At 37.7% G+C, this 19977-nt stretch overlaps 2 protein-coding genes across 2 annotated transcripts; both read right to left on the bottom strand.

The window, feature by feature from the left end:
• Positions 1-11811: 11811 nt before the first annotated feature.
• Positions 11812-15659, bottom strand: LOC138334866 (uncharacterized). The gene is made up of 3 exons (XM_069283669.1): positions 15229-15659; positions 14793-14990; positions 11812-12541 (listed from the first exon to the last, which is right to left on the bottom strand). Exons 1-3 carry the CDS (start codon positions 15656-15658, stop codon positions 11907-11909), a joined length of 1263 nt encoding a protein of 420 aa, XP_069139770.1. The 5' UTR covers position 15659; the 3' UTR covers positions 11812-11906.
• A 1008-nt stretch (positions 15660-16667) lies between these two features.
• On the bottom strand, positions 16668-19974 carry LOC138334865 (omega-amidase NIT2-like). The gene is made up of 2 exons (XM_069283668.1): positions 19427-19974; positions 16668-18530 (listed from the first exon to the last, which is right to left on the bottom strand). Exons 1-2 carry the CDS (start codon positions 19953-19955, stop codon positions 18220-18222), a joined length of 840 nt encoding a protein of 279 aa, XP_069139769.1. The 5' UTR covers positions 19956-19974; the 3' UTR covers positions 16668-18219.
• Positions 19975-19977: the final 3 nt, after the last annotated feature.

Genomic DNA, 19977 nt, shown 5'->3' with positions numbered 1-19977 from the left:
TATGTGGAAAAAATTAGTAGAGGGCCATGGATGAAAGCAGGTATTCGACAGCCTTCAGTCAGAGCTTTCATGGACGAGTTGACAATAAGCACAAAGACGGTAGTCGAAGCTAGGTGGAATCTAAGGGAGATTGAGAACATAATCAGCTGGACTCGAATGAAGATCAAACCCACGAATGTCCAGGAGCTTGGTATCGAAGAATGGGAAGGTTACAAACATACATTTGAGATTAGGAGAAGACAAGATTCCAACCGTGTCCAAGAAACCAGTGAAATGCCTTGGTAAATAAATACTGAAACGACTCATTGAGTGACACCAAGAATGTGAGTGAAATGCACCAACAGCTGGAGAAGTATGATGAACATCTATAGACGAAATACAAGGCCTAGATTTATCAACACGGTGTGCTACAACTTCCCTGATATCACTAACAGAGGAGTACAAGGTCACCCAAAGCTAGACAGCTACTGATGTTAAGGGACAGCAATTGTCAGCAAATATGCTAAGGTGAGAGGAGCGAAAGTGGACATCACAACTGGACGAAAATGGTTTGCAAAGAGGACTGTGAATGAAGTAGATTCATGTTTGAGGCATGGTGACATCGCGTGAAGTATGGCAGTGGACAGGCAAGGACTCGGTGTAACAACTAGAGCAAGATGAGGAACAGCTACGGATGAGAAGAGACAGCTTGTATCGAAGGACGTCAGTCAAATGGAGGAACATACAAGAACGGTCCGGGCAACAAGCATGAAGAGGCAGGGCATTTGGTTAAATTGGGAAAGTACTCGTCAAAAAAGTTGACATGGAGCGATATCTGGTCTATGGACGCAAAGAAAACTGCATTTCCAGCTGAAGTCAGTATACTAACTATCACTAGTACTAGTATCACTAACAAACTTCGTAACATGGGATATCAGAGGAACCCAATTGCAAGCCCAGTGGCAAACCAGCAAATGTAGAGCACATCCTGTCTTCATGCTCAGTTGCGTTGGCGGATCTACATGGCGTCACACTAAGGTATCTGTCCTTGCAGATGAATTAGAGAAGAACAGGAAAAAGCCAAGTAAGGACAAACGGGTATGAAATTTGTCACATTTGTCCGAACAAGGGTGCAGATTGCGAAAAGTGGTATGCAAGGAAGTTGGCTACTTTGTACGGCTGCGGATTGGCAGTTGCGAGCAAATCTGGAATGCCGAATGCAGTTTCCACCAGAGATAACATCTACAAATCAAAGACCAGGTATTGTTATTTGGTCTTTGTCTACCAAACAGGTAGTGGAGTTGACCGTACCGTAGGAAAACCGCGTATAAAAGGAAGCAGGCCAAATACCAGGATCTAGTAGCAGACTGTTAGCAGGGACAATGGAATGTATGATGCCTTCCAGTGGAGGTGGGATACCAGGGTTTTGTAGGACAGTCTACAAAGGCCTGCGAATTATTGGTGCCACCTGAGCAGAGAAGAAAAAGTTGGCAAGATGTGTGTGCGAGGAGATAGAAATGGCTTCAATGTGGCTGTGGAGGAAACGAGAGGAGCTGTGGAAAATGCTACACATGTAAGACATTTTTGTATGATCATTCATCGGGAACATACCAACTGATTGCAACCATTCTAGATTGGCGGATAGCTGGGTGTTCCCGGGCTGGGACTTGATCATCCCAGTCGCCGTGCCTCTGTAGATTGTAGTGGACAGTGCTGAAACAATCGCGGAAGGAGGATCCACCTGATGACAGAATTTTGACTTAGGTAATATTGTTATCGTATTTTATTATGGGAAAAAATAAGGAATATTCCAATAAAGTATGAACCATATTTGTATTCTAGTTTTAATTACAGCACGATGTTACCGGTCATTGTGAATTTAATGCATTCTAATATACAGGGTTATTCCGTAATCATGTAAGGTGGACTTGCAAAAAAACGTATTTTATTCAATTTACTATTAATAACATTTTGCTTGCTTCCTTTCACCGGTTCCGTCAATAAAAACTCTCAATCTACCAGAGTAACTTACGATCCCTAAATGAGATATCATTCCTTGCGGGTAGGTACCGGTTAGTACGTCTTATGTTTGTAATATTGCGAGACCGAAAAATAACTGATAGTGATTAGGAAGTAACATAATTTTCCCACACCAACAATCAATGCCTGTCTTCTATGGTTTAATTCGTGATATACAAATTCTGAATATTTTCACAGTAAATACTGCATTCTGATAAGTCAAAGGCTATCGTCGCGATGTTTTAGAGGAGTATACGTGTATTAATTACAATCAAGACATCCACAACACTACTGTAGTGCAATGGTTAATTATCGTGGTTGTTTTGAATTTCGTCTTTTTTCCCCTTCCAAATAAGAAACCTGAACTTGAAATGGTCGTCTAATGAACTAAACAAATATAATAAGTTTTGTTAAAATACGGATATATACGCTACAAATGTCTTCATTGATGTAAATGGGATATCTGGAAGACCTGGCGGAATTTGTATCACACTTCAACGGAATTTGTATCATCCTACATTTTTAACTTGACGGAAATTGTATCATTGAATTTTGTGTACAGTGAAAAAATATACAAACCATGATTTTGCTTACCAAAAGGTCACTTATTTCACAAATATAATAATTATCTTGATAATTACTCTAGTTATGATCTATCGAAAATACGAGATACATTTAAAAAACACATTGAAAGCACTTTTTACCAACTTTCAAGGAAATCGTGATATAATTCAATAAAAACTATCAATAGATATGTATTACCTAAGCTAGACATTAAAAATGTATCTATATCCATATTACGCAAGTAAAAAGATGATTTCAATCACATATACTTTCTTTTTTTTTTGCTTCTAAGTGTCAATGTGTAACTTTTTTCCTCTGACGGAATTTGTAGCCAACATTTTGCTCTGACGGAATTGAAATACCGTTGTACCACTCTGACGGAATTGAAAAACCGATGTACCACGGTTACCCCCGTGATTAAAAGGCAGAGAAAAGATCCCTCTTTCCAATGTCAGACATAGATCATTCTTTGGTGGGCGCTAAGATCCCTCTGTGAGGTATTGTTTATATAACGCATTTTGAATAGGCCCATATTTTATCAGTGATCAACAAGAGGCCCAGAAGGCCTGTATCGCTCACCTGGTTTTTAGATCATCTGACCTTAGTCTGCTAAACCTGTCTATATTATTAGGCTTTGAAAAAAGATTTGTCTAATACACATTAAGAAAAAAACACCTAATAATATAGGCAGGTTTAGCGGACTAATCTGACCCTTGACATGTAGTCATCATACATTTGGGGCCGCATTGGCCGAGTGGTTTAAATGTCCCCGACATATTACCACAAGCTCTCCACCTCTGGGGTGCGCTTTTGAATACCATGTGGGGCAGTTGCCAGTTACTGACCGCTAGTCTGTGGTTTTTCTTCCACCAACAAACCTGTCACTTCCCTACATGACCCTGGCTGTTACTAGGACGTTAAACTAATAAAATTAAACTAAACAAACTCATTATGCTCCGTCTGTCGTTGTGCGCCGTCTGTAATTTTTTCAAGCGACTTCTTCCCAATAATAACCAAAAGGCACAGGATACTGATATTGGCCCTGTATCGTATTGGGATGAAGGACTGTATAGCATTCAATGTCACAGGGGTTAAAAAGGCTAAAATATTTAAACGACTCCTTGCGAATAACAAAGAAGCATAGAGACTTAACATTAAGCCTGTGACATGTTGTGATGAACCAAGTCTGTTCAAAAGACCTTTAAAAGACTTATTAAATAAGAGGCTTACAGGCTTGATATTGAGTCAGCAGTGTTGGGATGATGGGCGACCAAATTTGTTCAAATGAATGGTCTTCACTTAAGGTCATAGAGGTCAAAATGGCTAAAACTAAATGCATCTTCTTGTAAATAACTAAGATTCCTAGAGACTTGATATTGGGCCTACAGCATGCTGGGATGATGGGCTACTAAGTTTGTTTAAATGAATGAAAAGGTCATAGGGGTCAAAAAGGCTAAAACTAAAATCCAAATTCTTGTACATAACTAAAATTCCTACAGATTGCTGGAATGAAGGGCTACCAAGTTTGTTCAAATGAATGAACGAATGAAAGGCTAAAATTTTTAAACAATATCTTGTCAATAACTTAAAGGCCTAGAGACTTGATATTGTGCCTGTGGCATGAATATTTCAGAAACTATCAACTAAGAGTTCCTTGTATTTCCGTACTTGTTAGCCACAACTGTATACTGTGACTATATATATATATATAATGTTGTTTTAAAGGGGCACTAACATGTTTAAATGACCGATGTTTAAGGAATTCAGATACTGGTAATTATCACACAGCTTCTTATCAATAAAATTGAATTAATTTTAGACCTACAAACACGATAGTCATAGTACTGTTGGAGGCTGCATTGAGCAAATTATGAACTTGACCTTTACTAAGGTCACAGGTGTAAGACATTTGGCAAGCCTCGGCCGATTCTGGTACCCTGCATCTAACATGGGCCTGACAGTGGATAATTTGTATCATGCCGGGATGAAAGGTCTGACCGAAAAAATGACCGTGATACTCATTAAAGGTCACAGAATTCATGTATGCTAAATCTTTTTGTAAAACTGCTTCATTAAAAAATCGATAAGATGTATAAACCTGTGTAACAGATATAAAGAAAGTTTGTTGTTAGAAATGAAAATCAAAGAGATGCCAAAACCTGTTTAAGAGATAACAAGAGGCCCATGAACCTTAACGGTCACCTGTGTTCAGATACAGAATGAAACAAAGACATGCATATAAACACTGTATATTTGCCCATCAGGCCCTTGAAGTCAGTCAGTGATTTTATGAATATGACTTTTTAATCTATGAAGATTATTTGGTTCCATCAAATCTGTGAATTCAGAAGAAAGATTTTTGAAATGTTATCCATTTTGACTCCTTTTGGCCCCACCCCTCTGGCCCCTGGGGGTTGGACAGAACCAATATGGATATGATGTTAAAATGCTATCTCAGGCTAATAATTCTAACCCAGACTGACTAATTTCCTATGAAAACTAAGCAAATAAAGTTCCTAAATGTGTTTTCCTATATAAACTATAGTAAATTTGACCCCCTCCCCAGGGGAAAATCTGAGATCCCAGGGCCATGAAATTCACAAATTTTTGTAAAGGGCCTTAAGACCTTCCAATCTATCAAGAGTATCTGGTTCTATCAAATCTGTGAATTCAAAAAGATTTTTGAAATTACCATTTTGACCCCTTTTGGCTCCGCCCTTCTGGTCCCTGGGGGTCGGCCATGACTAATATGGATATGATGTTAAAATGCTATTTCAGACTAATAATTCTAACCCAGTTTCACTAATTTCCTATGAAAAATAGGCAAATAATGTTCATAAATGTGTTTTCCTATATAAACTTGACCCCCTCCCCAGAGGGAAACATGAGACCCCAGGGCCATATTATTCACAATTTTTGTAAAGGACTTTAAGACCTTTCCATCTATGCAGAGTATTTGATTCTACCAGTTCCAGAATTTCAGAAGATTTTTGAAGTTTTAGCCTATTTGACCTGTTTTGGCCCCGCCCCTAAGGCCCCTGGGGATCAGTCATGGAAAATTTGGTAATAAGATTCAATGGCCATCACATAATGCTCAAAAATGTGTTTTCCCTATATAAACTACAGTGAACTTGACCCCCTCCCCAGGGGGAAACGTGACACCCCAGGGTCATATAATTCACAACTTTCATAAAAAACCTTAAGACCTGTCCATCTATGAAGAGTATTTGATTCTACCATTTCCAGTATTTAAGAAGAAGATTTTTAAAGTTTTAGCTTATTTGCCCCTTTTGGCCCCGCCCCTCTGCCCAGAGGGGGTTGACCAGGACCAATATAGATATGATATTAAAATGTTATCTCAGGCTAATAATTCTAAACAAGTTTGACTCATTTCCTATGAAAATTGAGCAAAAAATGCTCATAAATGTGTTTTCCTATATAAACTATAGTAAACTTGACCCCCTCCCCAGGGGGAAACTTGACACCCCAGGGTCATATAATTCACAATTTTTGTAAAGGACCTCAAGACCTTTCCATCTATGAAGAGTACATGATTCTACCATTTCCAGTATTTCAGAAGAAGATTTTTAGGTCATCTGACCCAAAGGGTCAGGATGACCTATAGTCATCATGCACCGTCCGTCGCCCGCCTTGCGCCGTGCATAAACTTTTCATTCAAACAACTTCTTCTCAATAACCATAAGGCCCTAAGTACTCATATTTGGCCTGTAGCATACTGGGATGAAGGGCTATCAAAGTTGTGAAAATAAATGACCTTGACCTACTTTCAAGGTCACAGGGGTCAAATAGGCTAAAATCTTTGAACGACTTCTTCTAACTAAACAAAAGGTCCAGGGTACTCATATTTGGCCTGTAGCATGCTGGGATGAAGGGCTACAAAAGTTGTGAAATTTAATTACCTTGACCTACTGTCAAGGTCACCGGGGGTCAAATAGGCTAAAATCTTTGAACGACTTCTTCTAACTAACCAAAAGGTCCAGGGTACTCATATTTGGCCTGTAGCATGCTGGGATGAAGGGCTACTAAAGTTGTAAAAATTAATGACCTTAACTTACTTTGAAGGTCACAGGGGTCAAATAGGCTAAAATCTTTGAACAACTTCTTCTAACTAACCAAAGGTCCAGGGTACTCATATTTGGCCTGCAGCATGCTGGGATGAAGGGCTACCAAAGGTGTGAAAATTAATGACCTTTACGTTCTTTCATGGTCACAGGGGTCAAATAGGCTAAAATTTTTGAACGACTTCTTCTAACTAACCAAAAGGTCCAGGGTACTCATATTTGGCCTGTAGCATGCTGGGATGAAGGGCTACCAAAGGTGTGAAAATTAATGACCTTGACGTTCTTTCATGGTCACAGGGGTCAAATAGGCTAAATTCTTTGAACAATTTTTGTTAACTAACCCAAAAGTCCAGGATACTCATATTTTGCTGGTGGCACGCTGGGATGAAGGTTTACCATAGTTATAAAAATGAATTACCTTGACCTTCTTTCTAGGTCACAGGGGTCAATTAAGCTTAAACCTTTCAACTACACCTTTTAATTAGCTGAAAGGTCCAGGGTATTCATATTTAGTCAGTAGCATGCTGAGATAAAGGGCTATCAAAGTTGTGGAAATGAATGACCTTGACCTACTTTCAAGGTCATGAGAGTCAAATATTCCAAAATCTTGAACCAGAATCCAGAATTTTGAACTTCTTCTCAAGTTCTACCAGTGTGATTAAGCTGAAACCTGCATGAAATGATCCTGACATGGTCCCGACCAAGTGTTGTTATATTTTATGTCGATCCAAAATCCAAGATGGCTGCCACAGATGATACAAGATGGCTGCTACAGATGCCATCTTGAAAACACATTTTGAACTTCTTCTCAAGTTCTACCAGTGCAATTTAACTGAAACTTGAAACATGAAATGTGGCTGATATAATCTTGTCAAAGTATTGTTATATCTCTTGTTGATCCCAGATTGAAGATGGCTACCATGACACCATATCTAATTATTTTCCTATACAGCTATTGCCAAGATAGTCAGATGACCGTTAAGGCCCTTGGGCCTCTTGTTGAAGCCTATTTGACCCCTTTTGACCCCGCCCCTAAGGCCCCTGGGGGTCAGTCATGGAAAATTGGTTAAAAGGATTCAATGGCCATCTCATACTGATAATTCTGACAATATTTGACTCATTTCCTATTACAAATGATCAAATAATACTCAAAAATGTGTTTTCCCTATATAAACTATAGTAAACTTAACCCCCTCCCCAGGGGGAAACCTGAGACCCAAGGGTCAGATAATTCACAATTTTTGTAAAGGACCTTAGGACCTTTCTATCTATGAAGAGTATTTAATTCCATTACATCTGTGAGTGGAGAAGAAGATTTTTGAAATTTTAGTCAATTTTACCCCTTTTGGCCCCTCCCATAGCTCCCTGGGGGGTGGGGACCATATAATTCACAAATTTGATTGGCCTTATACCTTAGAAGGTTTGTGCAAAATTTCATTGAAATTGCTTCAGCAGTTTTGGAGAAGAAGTCGAAAATGTAAATTGTTTACGGACATACGACAGACGACGCATGACGCACGACGGACGACGATGACGACGGACAAAAGGCAATTAGAAAGCAAGTTTGTTGCCAAGACCTTTTTAACAAATATAAAGCAGTTTAGTTTAAGATATGACAAAGTTTTATATCAGGACAAGATAAGATGTTAGCTCAATAGATTTTGACACAATTTGTTTCAATTAGTTTGTTATTGTTTAACTCACACATCAGTAAATTCTCTGTATTCTTTACAAGACTCTGTCTGAAAGTTATGAGAATGAAATAACAGAAATAGACAAGAGGCCCATGGGCCTTAACGGTCATCTGACTATTAGTACAATACAACATAGTCGTTTAAAGATTTTAGCCTATTTGACCTCTGTGACCTTGATTGAAGGTCAAGGTAATTCATTTGAACAAACTTGGTAGCCCTTCATCCCAGCATGCTACCAGCATGCCACATGCTCAATATCAGTACCCTGGGCCTTCTGGTTCTTGAGAAGACGTCATTTAAAGATTTTAGTCTATTTGCCGCCCGTGACCTTAAATGAAGATCAAGGTCATTCATTTGAATAAACTTGATAGCCCTTCATCCAAGCATGCTACATGCCCAATATCAGTACCCTTGGCCTTCTGGTTCTTGAGAAGAAGTCATTTAAAGATTTTAGCCTATTTGACCCCTGTGACCTTGAATGAAGGTCAAGGTCATTTATTTGAACAAACTTGGTAGCCCTTCATCCCAGCATGCTACATGCCCAATATCAGTACCCTGGGCCTTCTGGTTCTTAAGAAGAAGTCATTTAAAGATTTTAGCCTATTTGACCCCTGTGACCTTGAATGAAGATCAAGGTCATTCATTTGAACAAACTTGGTAGCCCTTTATCCCAGCATGCCACAGGCCTAATATCAGGTCTCTAGGCCTCTTCGTTATTCACAAGAATTTGTTTAAATGATTTTAGCCTATTTGACCCCTGTGACCTTAAATGAAGATCAAGGTCATTCATTTGAATAAACTTGATAGCCCTTCATCCAAGCATGCTACATGCCCAATATCAGTACCCTTGGCCTTCTAGTTCTTGAGAAGAAGTCATTTAAAGATTTTAGCCTATTTGACCCCTGTGACCTTGAATGAAGGTCAAGGTCATTTATTTGAACAAACTTGGTAGCCCTTCATCCCAGCATCCTACAGGCCAAATATCAGTACCCTGGGCCTTCTGGTTCTTGAGAAGAAGTCATTTAAATATTTTAGCCTTTTTGACACCCGTGACCTTGAATGAAGGTTAAGGTCATTCATTTGAACAAACTTGGTAGCCCTTCATCCAAGCATGTCACAGGCCCAATATCAGTAGCCTGGGCCTTCTGGTTCTTGAGAAGAAGTCGTTTAAAGATTTTAGCCTTTTTGACCCTCGTGACCTTGAATGAAGGTCAAGGTCATTTATTTGAACAAACTTGGTAGCCCTTCATCCCAGCATGCCACAGGCCTAATATCAGGTCTCTAGGCCTCTTAGTTATTCACAAGAAGTTGTTTAAAGGATTTTAGCCTATTTGACCCCTGTGACCTTGAATGAAGGTCAAGGTCATTTATTTGAACAAACTTGGTAGCTCTTCATCCCAGCATCCTACAGGCCAAATATCAGTACCCTGGGCCTTCTGGTTCTTAAGAAGAAGTTGTTTAAAGATTTTAGCCTTTTTGACCCTCGTGACCTTGAATGAAGGTCAAGGTCATTTATTTGAACAAACTTGGTAGCCCTTCATCCCAGCATGCCACAGGCCTAATATCAGGTACTCTAGGCCTCTTAGTTATTCACAAGAAGTTGTTTAAAGGATTTTAGCCTATTTTGACCCCTGTGACCTTGAATGAAGGTCAAGGTCATTTATTTGAACAAACTTGGTAGCCCTTCATCCCAGCATCCTACAGGCCAAATATCAGTACCCTGGCCTTCTGGTTCTTGAGAAGAAGTTGTTTAAAGATTTTAGCCTTTTTGACCCTCGTGACCTTGAATGAAGGTCAAGGTCATTTATTTGAACAAACTTGGTAGCCCTTCATCCCAGCATGCCACAGGCCTAATATCAGGTCTCTAGGCCTCTTAGTTATTCACAAGAAGTTGTTTAAAGGATTTTAGCCTATTTGACCCCTGTGACCTTGAATGAAGGTCAAGGTCATTTATTTGAACAAACTTGGTAGCCCTTCATCCCAGCATCCTACAGGCCAAATATCAGTACCCTGGGCCTTCTGGTTCTTGAGAAGAAGTTGTTTAAAGATTTTAGCCTTTTTGACCCCTGTGACCTTGAATGAAGGTCAAGGTCATTTATTTGAACAAACTTGGCAGCCCTTCATCCCAGCATCCTACAGGCCAAATATCAGTACCCTGGGCCTTCTGGTTCTTGAGAAGAAGTTGTTTAAAAGATTTTAGCCTTTTTGACCCTCGTGACCTTGAATGAAGGTCAAGGTCATTTATTTGAACAAACTTGGTAGCCCTTCATCCCAGCATGCCACAGGCCTAATATCAGGTCTCTAGGCCTCTTAATTATTCACAAGAAGTTGTTTAAAGGATTTTAGCCTATTTGACCCCTGTGACCTTGAATGAAGGTCAAGGTCATTTATTTGAACAAACTTGGTAGCCCTTCATCCCAGCATCCTACAGGGCAAATATCAGTACCCTGGGCCTTCTGGTTCTTGAGAAGAAGTTGTTTAAAGATTTTAGCCTTTTTGACCCCTGTGACCTTGAATGAAGGTCAAGGTCATTTATTTGAACAAACTTGGTAGCCCTTCATCCCAGCAACCTACAGGCTAAGATGTGAGCTCAATAGATTTTGACACAATTGGTTTCAATTAGTTTGTTATTGTTTAACTCACACATCAGTAAATTCTCTGTATTCTTTACAAGAGTCTGTCTGAAAGTTATGAGAATGAAATAACAGAAATAGAAAAGCTCTCTTCCCATACTTGACAAGTTTATCCCAAGGTTGCTAGGGAAAAGACAACTCTGTCTTTTAACAAGGCAGGAAAAGACAGCTACCACATGCTAGACAATGATGTGACGTCATTATTACATATAATTTTGACGCATTGCGATGTTCCTATGATGTTGGCTCTTTGGAAATGTTTTTCTGTAACTGTTCTTTCATAATGTTTTGTTAAAGTATGGGAGAAAAGAATCAAACATGACTCTGTCAGGTGGACATGGGTATCTCAACCCTCAGGAAAGATTTTGGCTGTTAACCCTTGGCAAACATCGAGTTGACCGGCCAAAATCTTTCACTCGGGTTGAGATATTTCCCAGTCCACTTGACAAACCCATATGAGATATATTCTATCAATCCTTAGAAATAAAACAATGTTTTAGTTAAAAACCATTTCCTTTGTGGGCAGTAATCTGTTGATGATTGTTGCTCTTCATTGCATTTTTATTGTAGAATTTTGTACGAAATAGCAGTGAAAATATCAAAAAAAAATAATAAAAAAAATGTACACTGTACACCTAACAGAAGAATTACAAAACAGCATATCTAATATACAGTGATTATTTTACATGGTGTTTATATGATTGATTCTTTTTGATATAATCAGCCCATTATACAGAAGTCAAATTTTAGTATGATTCCACTTCCTCTTAAACTTCCCTTCTCCAATAAAGATAATACGCTTGTTGATTCACTGTATTCATATTCACATAAACACGTTGGGCCTGGCAAACATTTAATAATAAAACAACATTTCAAAAAGCACTGGTACTGCATGAATTTTTTTTCTTGTCATATAAAAACTTTTGCATATCTCGTCACCCCTCTTCCGTTCTTCTCCACACAACCTCATAAAGCTTTCGTCTTGCCTCGTCCAGACCACAAGGACAGACTTCATATGACTCCTCCGACTTAGAAAATAGGCCTAAATGTATGGATCCTCCAACATCTCCTGATTTTAATAGCTCTTCATAAATGTCAATTCGGTCTTTGACTTGGAGCAAAAACTCGGCAACCTTGTCTTTAGATTTTAGAGTTTCTGGTAAACCATCTGACAAATGCTGACAGTTAACAGCCAACCATGATACTAATATTGCTGTTAAATTGACTTTTGGACGAGAATTACGGCCGTTGGACACAAGTACAGGAATGGTCGAGCTTTGAAGAAGTACATCATGTTCAGAATCATAGATGTAAATTATCAAATTGCTTCCTTTTACTCCAATATATGGAAACAGGAAATGATTACTGAGTGGGCGATTCTGCCTCTGGAGAAATGAAAAAACTACACACTGAGCGATGATTTGTTGATTTCTCTCCAGACTAGTTGACACTTCCACAGGATTTTTCTCTTCATGGCTCTGTTCGTTAGTATCCTCCCGTTCAACAATACTAACACCTATATCCTGGTTGATGATTATATCTAAATGTCCGTGCCAAACCAGTTCATTTCCTGTAAATAGATTAATTTATATTTTACTTTTAAATTAATATATTAAAATTTCCAAATTTACAAAACCAAAGGATTGAAAGAGCCGTATTTGACTATTTTGTGTTTGCATATTACAGAGTTGATTGCCCTTGCAAGTAGGTATTAATTGTTATGTTATGTGTTTGTGAATGAAACAAATCACAAAATAATGACCTCACATTGGATACCTAACCACAAGATTGGTAACTGTGATATGCAAAGACGGAATAATTACATAATATAATATCATTAAAGATGCTCCACCGCTGACAAATGGTATTTTTTCACTACTAAAAAGGGGAACAGACAATTTAGTATTTTTCTTCAGTTACAAAAGTTACTAACTTTACACCATTACCACCATTGAAATGTTTGAACTTCTAATTTTATTTTAAGTTAAAAATATAAAAAATAATTAATTGCTTCCCGGAAAAATTCTGTGGCACTATATCCTAAATGGAATAAAGTACCTACTGATTGCCTTTGCAACAAAGGCAAAACAAACCATTTTATATTATTTTTTGTGTTTATTGGACATAAATATACATGATTAAACAACAATTATTGTTCAAATGATGAATATCATTTATGCTCTGTCGGCGGTGGAGCATCTTTAATATTCCATATTTACAAAACATACATGATAGATAGTGTATTTTAATTAATCTAATAATTTTTTTTGTATTGTCACAATGCGTAGGTATAAAACAAAAGTTTGAATCCTGTGTGAGTCGTTGTTAGGTATAATTAATTATCATTCCTCCGGATAATCAGGGTATACATGTATTGTTTTAAAGTGTTTAGTGCATTGGTCCCGGAGCATATGGCGCAAGCACATTTTTCAGGTTTTCCCACCCTGGCAACCCACATTTTCCAGAACCAATGCAATGATGATGAATGTGCAGTGTCAGATGTCATAACACTTGGACATTGTACAAAATATTTTTTTGTTTTTTTTTTCTTTTTTTTCTTTATGCCCTATTTTTTTATAACTTGTTTTGCCGCTGTGTACCGTAAATAAAATATCGATCAGTGTCAAACTCACTACTGTAAGCCAGCTGATTTTATGATTAGTTGTGTGAAGATACATGGATGGGTGACCAGTAAGTTGTTCGGGCACCAGCCTCAGCATGTTACATTTGGTGGCAGAGAACGGGCCTGGCTTCCTGTAGGATGCCTTGGGACAGCATGGGAAGCCCAATGTTCCTAGTACTGGTTGGTGACTAGTGAGGTTCTAGTCATGAGGCGGCACAGCTATAACAAACAACAGGGACAGGTTGAACCCCGGAAAGCTTTGGGATGAAGTTTGTTGACGAGGGGAGGGGGGAAGGTAATGTGATGATACATGGACATTGGCATCTCAGTCGCATAGTCCATCACTATTCAGCTAGCTTTTGTGTCTGTGAGGAGGAGTGTTGGTTTTGTGTATTGTAGTTAACCAACGGTGAGCGCGGCTCACTCTTGGATGGGTTACCCCTTCATTTGTTTGGGCCTTGATCAACAAGTGTTTTGAGTCTCTTTTGTAAAAAAAAGATATTTACAAAATTCTTTTAATTCTTTAATCTTTATCCAAAACGTTTTTACACAGACTCAAAACACTGTTGCATTAATATCAAATGATTCTATTGTTGATAAAAACTTTAAACAACCTACTGTAACATTATGAAATAAACAAGACCTATTAAGTTGGTCTGTGGCAAAAATACACAGTAAATTGTGTCAAAATATATACACTGTATCTAAATTTATACTGATAAACCTGATGGTTTAAAGAAAATAATGAGCATCTCACATCAGTTAATAATTTATGCTCAGGGAATGATCCATACATCGCGAAAGTTGAAAAAATGGCCGGACATTTATTCAGACTGACAAGGACTGTGAGTAAGCCGGACCAAACAAGATTTCGCAGGACCGAACATTAATGTGAATTTTTGAAGTAAGCATAATTTCCTGCTATTAGTATCCAGGCAGCTGCTTTCTTGATTATCTTATGTAGTTTTAATTCTACATTCCTTTTGCCTGGTTCAGCATCTGTGTAATATTTCAGAGAAGCCATTTCAACCCACTTCTGGTACTCAATTATTACCAGCGACGGTTAATCCAGACCGGATTTAAAATAGGCGGTCCGCATCAAATGTTTCCGGACATGTCCATCAGACTGGCACATTTTTGCGATGTCTGATGATCTTATGTGAAGTTCATAATTGTATGATAGATATATAATATTTACCTATGCTTGTATCTCCGTAAGTACCAGACATATCACAATCATGCGAACACGGACAATTCTCTAGTTTCTTCCCAGAACGATGTTTGTTAATGATATATTTTGTTGAGCTTGCTAACTTTCCAAGTAAATGGTTTACTAGTACAATTGCAAGCTCTGCCTCACCAAAGCTCTCTAATTCCAGAAGAGCAGCTTGTGTTTCTGAAAATAAATGTAAAGGAGCAATAAAAATGTGTCTTGAATACACTCATGCAGACTTATTACTAATTAATTTTAATAACAACTACACTGAGGTATAATTAAACTTGTGAAATATATAGGAAATAATGACTAAGTGTGGTGTCGGGACCAGAGTCTCTCGGGCTACCAGAACATGAAATATGATTATTCGTCCTATGAAAATCAAATGGGGTGCTCACAATGGGTTGGATGTGCTTACCAAAGTCAACAATGTAGTCTAATAAATTACCAAGAACGAGTCGTTTTGGTTTGTTACTGGGAATAATTCCTTGTTCTAAAAAATTGGACATCATGATCAAGCCATCAACGAATATCGCACCGAAGAACAGTTTTTTCTTGCTGGCTGTAACACTGCAGTATGCCTTACAAAATGGAATTCCGCCATTTTCATCAGCTGCGTTGCTATTGTTGAATTTCAGTGATTCCCAGACTGGACCATGCGTATCGCATAGGTCGTGCAGTTTTATTGCGAGCTGCCTTTTAGTGGCTTGAGGAAAGTCTGTAAATAACGAATCGTTGTCGCCAAGACGGCGCTTCTTCGTCGGGATATTTGATGTGGCACCCGCCATCATGTGAAATCGAAAGTACTCTGGCTCAATCACACACTTGTTCATGACGCTGGGACGCATGCATTTTATTAAAGCGTCTGATTGATTTGTATTCAGCTAAAAATAGAAAACGAAAGTAGCATTTCAAAGAAAAATTGGCGGGAAATATGCTTTGAGGGATTTGTAAATTAATAAAGGCAACTCACAAAAATAAAAGTGTGTGGGAGGGATGTGTAATGAGTAATACAAGAAACGTATATTTAAGATGTTTCTTGAATTACATGCTTTAGAAACTCGACATTTAGCCTACAGCTCAGGAAAAATTATGATTCATGTTTGTTTTTGTTTTACGTCCTATTCAGTCAGGGCCATTTTACTAAAGAATGTAGCTGTCAGACTGAGATTCGAACCCAGACCTCCGACCACTTACCAAATGCTCTACCGACTGAGCTTCCAGCCAGGTCACCGATGATTGACCCAGTCCAATCCTGCTTCGCACTAAAATGATCGCTAGGTTTAAGAGGTGGAGGAATGTCCAAGTATCTTGAGAAAAAACATCAACCTACGGTCAGTACCTGGAAACTGCTCCTCGTAGGATCCAAATTTGAAACCCATATGTACATGTACAATGTAGGTGAAAGCAGGTGGCTAAATGGAACATTTTGGCCACAAAAATATGGCATTTGCCTTGCCATCTTGGATGTTCATGTAACTTGATCTAATTTCATAAAAAAAAAAAAAAAAGATCTACAAACAGATTTTGACGTATTCTCAATCTGACTCCTACAGCTTTGATTCCAGTACACGATGTACATAAGGTGATTGATAGCTGATTAATGATAAAGGACACATGTCATAAGGAGGGCTCCTAATTTGCTACTCTGGCTCGACAAAAGGCTGTGTTACCATAATGGTCATTTGAGATGAACAATTTTAAATGCAACTATTTGTCGGGAGGTACATGTAGTTTCTATTTGAATAATTCTCTGACAGTGCAAGGCCACAGAGATGAAAGAAAGAAATAAGACAAGAAAACAGGCATCATAACATAATGAAAGGATGTAAAATTATAAACGAAACTAAGACTTAATATATGTTTGCATAGTTTTATTTCATTCTTTGATTATTCTTAAAACAATTATCCGCAATAACTATAGTAAATTTAACACCTTCCAAAGTGGGACATGCAAAACCACGCCGTTTTTGGTGAACTTCAGAAGTACATTTTGTACGTGTATTCCAATCTATATCTATGAAGAGGATAAAAGTCCTTTCAGCCGGTTTCAGGTTTGTGTATAACACAAAAATTCATTTTCCAAATAAGCTTAATACTTGAATGTCTATAAATAAGTGAAAAGATACAGAATACAAGTAAAGTCACTGATGTCATGGACCCTTAAATCACCCCTACTGAAAACATAGGAATTAACTCTTCATATACCTAAATTGCTATTCATTATGAAATATCTAGGGTTAATATAAAATTGGGTTAAAAATATGAGGATATTTGATTGTTAATATTAACAACTTACCTGTAAATAATTTAAGCTATAAAGTGTGTCTGTTTAATGTTATTCAAGCAATCTATTGGACATATTCCGTATTTTTTGCATATTACAGAGTTATCTGCACTTGCGGGTAGGTATTGATTGTGACCTCATGTGTCTGCGAGCATAACATCATGGTTTTCAGAGAAAACGACTTGAATTGCACACACAAAATAATGACTTCACAATGGATACCTACCCGCAAGGGAGCTAACTCTGTAATATGCAAAGACGGAATACATAGCTGACTCTTAGTCTAATGGATCTCAAAACCAAAAGAAGATAATCTAAATCTTAACTTATCTGACCTAGATCTTCATCTTATTGATCAATGTGATATAGCATTCTTGTGTAAAACAAAAACTCATAACAGAAGTTTCACTTTCATACATATTCACATGGCCATGTTATGAACCTTTGAGTCACAGGCCCTAGTTTAACTAACAATTCAGGATTAAATGAAGTTTCTTATCTTTATTTTCTACAAGAATATTATAAAACACAAAATTTTAGATCCATAAATTGTCTCTTGAATTCATTACTGTAATACTTCATTGTAAACTTAGTTAGGTTAAATAATTTTTGTTGATGAAACTGGGATGTGGTGTCCCCATAATTTCACTATGAGGAGAGTATGGGTGATCATACAGCACTCTTGATAATAATGTTCATTGAATCATGAAACTTAACAAAACTTCAAAATCTGAAATGAATTTCAAAATGGTTAAATACAAACCACTTCCAACTTATTAGGGACTGATTTAAATACAGATACCCGTACATTAAAATATACGGTTGCATAAAATCTAAAAATAATACATGTTAATATCATAACATAAAATAATTAAATGCAAATTTCAATAAATCATTTTTGTTAGCATAGGTAAAATTGTACAATGATTTGATTGTAGAAGAAATGGTCTAACTTGCCATTGATCACTACCATTCATATTGGTTTTAATGTACTACATATCAATGTATTAACATTATGTCATTTATATGGGCCCAAGAAGTAATTCCAACTGTGTGGACCTTCTGTGATTTTAAATTTTTGTTAGAAAGTTTTTAATGAAAAACAATAATTTGACATGGAGCTTAATTTTCCTTTTTCTCTTCTTCTTCAACCTTATACATATCATGTCTCTTTTGAAATCCAATCGGAATTTGTGCTCGCACTTCATCCACATAGTTTGGATCAATGTCACCATATATGACCCCTTCCTCATGCTCCATGGTTGAAGTGACTGACCCCCAAGGATTCACCAATGAACTGTGACCCCATGCATGGTATGTAGCACTTTCGTCTCTGGCAGGTGATACTGTGGCAACATACAGTTGGTTGTCCAGGGCACGCCCCCTTTGTAGCAATTCCCAGTGGGCAGGTCCGGTGGTCATATTGAAGGCCCCTGAAAATTTGAAATCAAATTTTTTTCAACATTTATTTTGCAAATGAATAATGATCACAATATAAAGAGAGGCTTATTCATCATATAGGACTGAGGAACTAGTTAGAATCATCTGCTTCATCAATTAGAGTTATATATCTTGAGTTTGAAGGGTTCAAAGTTCAAATTTATCTTTTTCCTCTCTTAAAGTATGATGTGACTTTTGGTGACTTTGACAAATTCCGTTTTCGGTAATCATGGTAAGGTGATCATGAATACTCGATTAGGAAAACTTATATGCATGATACATCTTGATATATATTTGCCTTAATTAGTTCCTATTGGAATTCTTCCTTGAGACTGATCCTTCATTAACAAATTACTAGAGTTTTAAAGCAAAAATCAATAGAAATAAGGCGTTTGGGCCAAGGTCTTTCCAAATTTCTGAGGGTCTAAGGTACTCTTCCCCTAAATTTACATGGTACACACTTATCACTACACACATCATTACAATTGTACAGGTCTACAATAATGTATCGTGTGTATAATGGGACTAATTCACGTATCCCGTGATACTAGTGGGACTAGTATCTCTATTGGTGATGGAATGTAAGTATTTGTAATCTTCCCCCTGAAATGAATTTAACGCATGATATCACTTTTTGACGTCATTCCATCACCAATAGCATCAATAGTCCCACACTAAGTCTAACGACGTTATCGGGTGTCACGTGGTATTACTCCAATATTGTTACAACTTTGATCTATAGTATGACGAGACACATCTGATCATTACGTCGTGCCCATCAAAAGTTTCTTAATACCAACGTCTAATATTATTGGATTACATGTGGTATGCGAATTATTCCCATTAGTATAGTGTACATTTTAACATCATTTTCATAGGGTAGCCGTACCTGGATACACAATAAGTTTGCATCCTCGTTTACTGTAGATTTGGGCCATTTCAGCAAATCTGATATCATAACATATTCCAACTCCTATTTTGCAGTATGGAGTATCAAATGTAGTGAACCCACTGCCAGGGCTCAGCGTTTCAGATTCCTGAAATCTAATTTTACCAGGAATGTCAATATCAAACAAATGCATCTTCCTATGCTTGGCTATCATTGTGCCCTCTGGGTTGTACACGGTGCATGTGTTGAATAACTTGTCGCCGTCTTTCTCCGGTATGGATCCACCTATCAAAAATACTCCATTATCTTTTGCAGCCTTTGCCAAAACTTGAGTTGAATCGCCTGGAATTTTTTCGGCGTATTCTGGGAAATATGAAGTGCCATAAGGAGAATTGAAACATTCTGGTAGCGCAATAACTTGGGCTCCTTTAGATGCTGCCTCCTTCACTAGTTTAGCAACTTTGACAAGGTTGTCTGCTTTAGTTGCAGAGACAGCTAACTGCACCAGTGCTAAACGGAAAGTAGCCATTGTGACTTTAGAGTAACCTCCC

Source organism: Argopecten irradians, chromosome 11 (genome assembly GCF_041381155.1).
Source record: "Argopecten irradians isolate NY chromosome 11, Ai_NY, whole genome shotgun sequence".
Classification (NCBI taxonomy): domain Eukaryota; kingdom Metazoa; phylum Mollusca; class Bivalvia; order Pectinida; family Pectinidae; genus Argopecten; species Argopecten irradians.
This window is presented reverse-complemented; position numbering and strand designations above follow the sequence as displayed.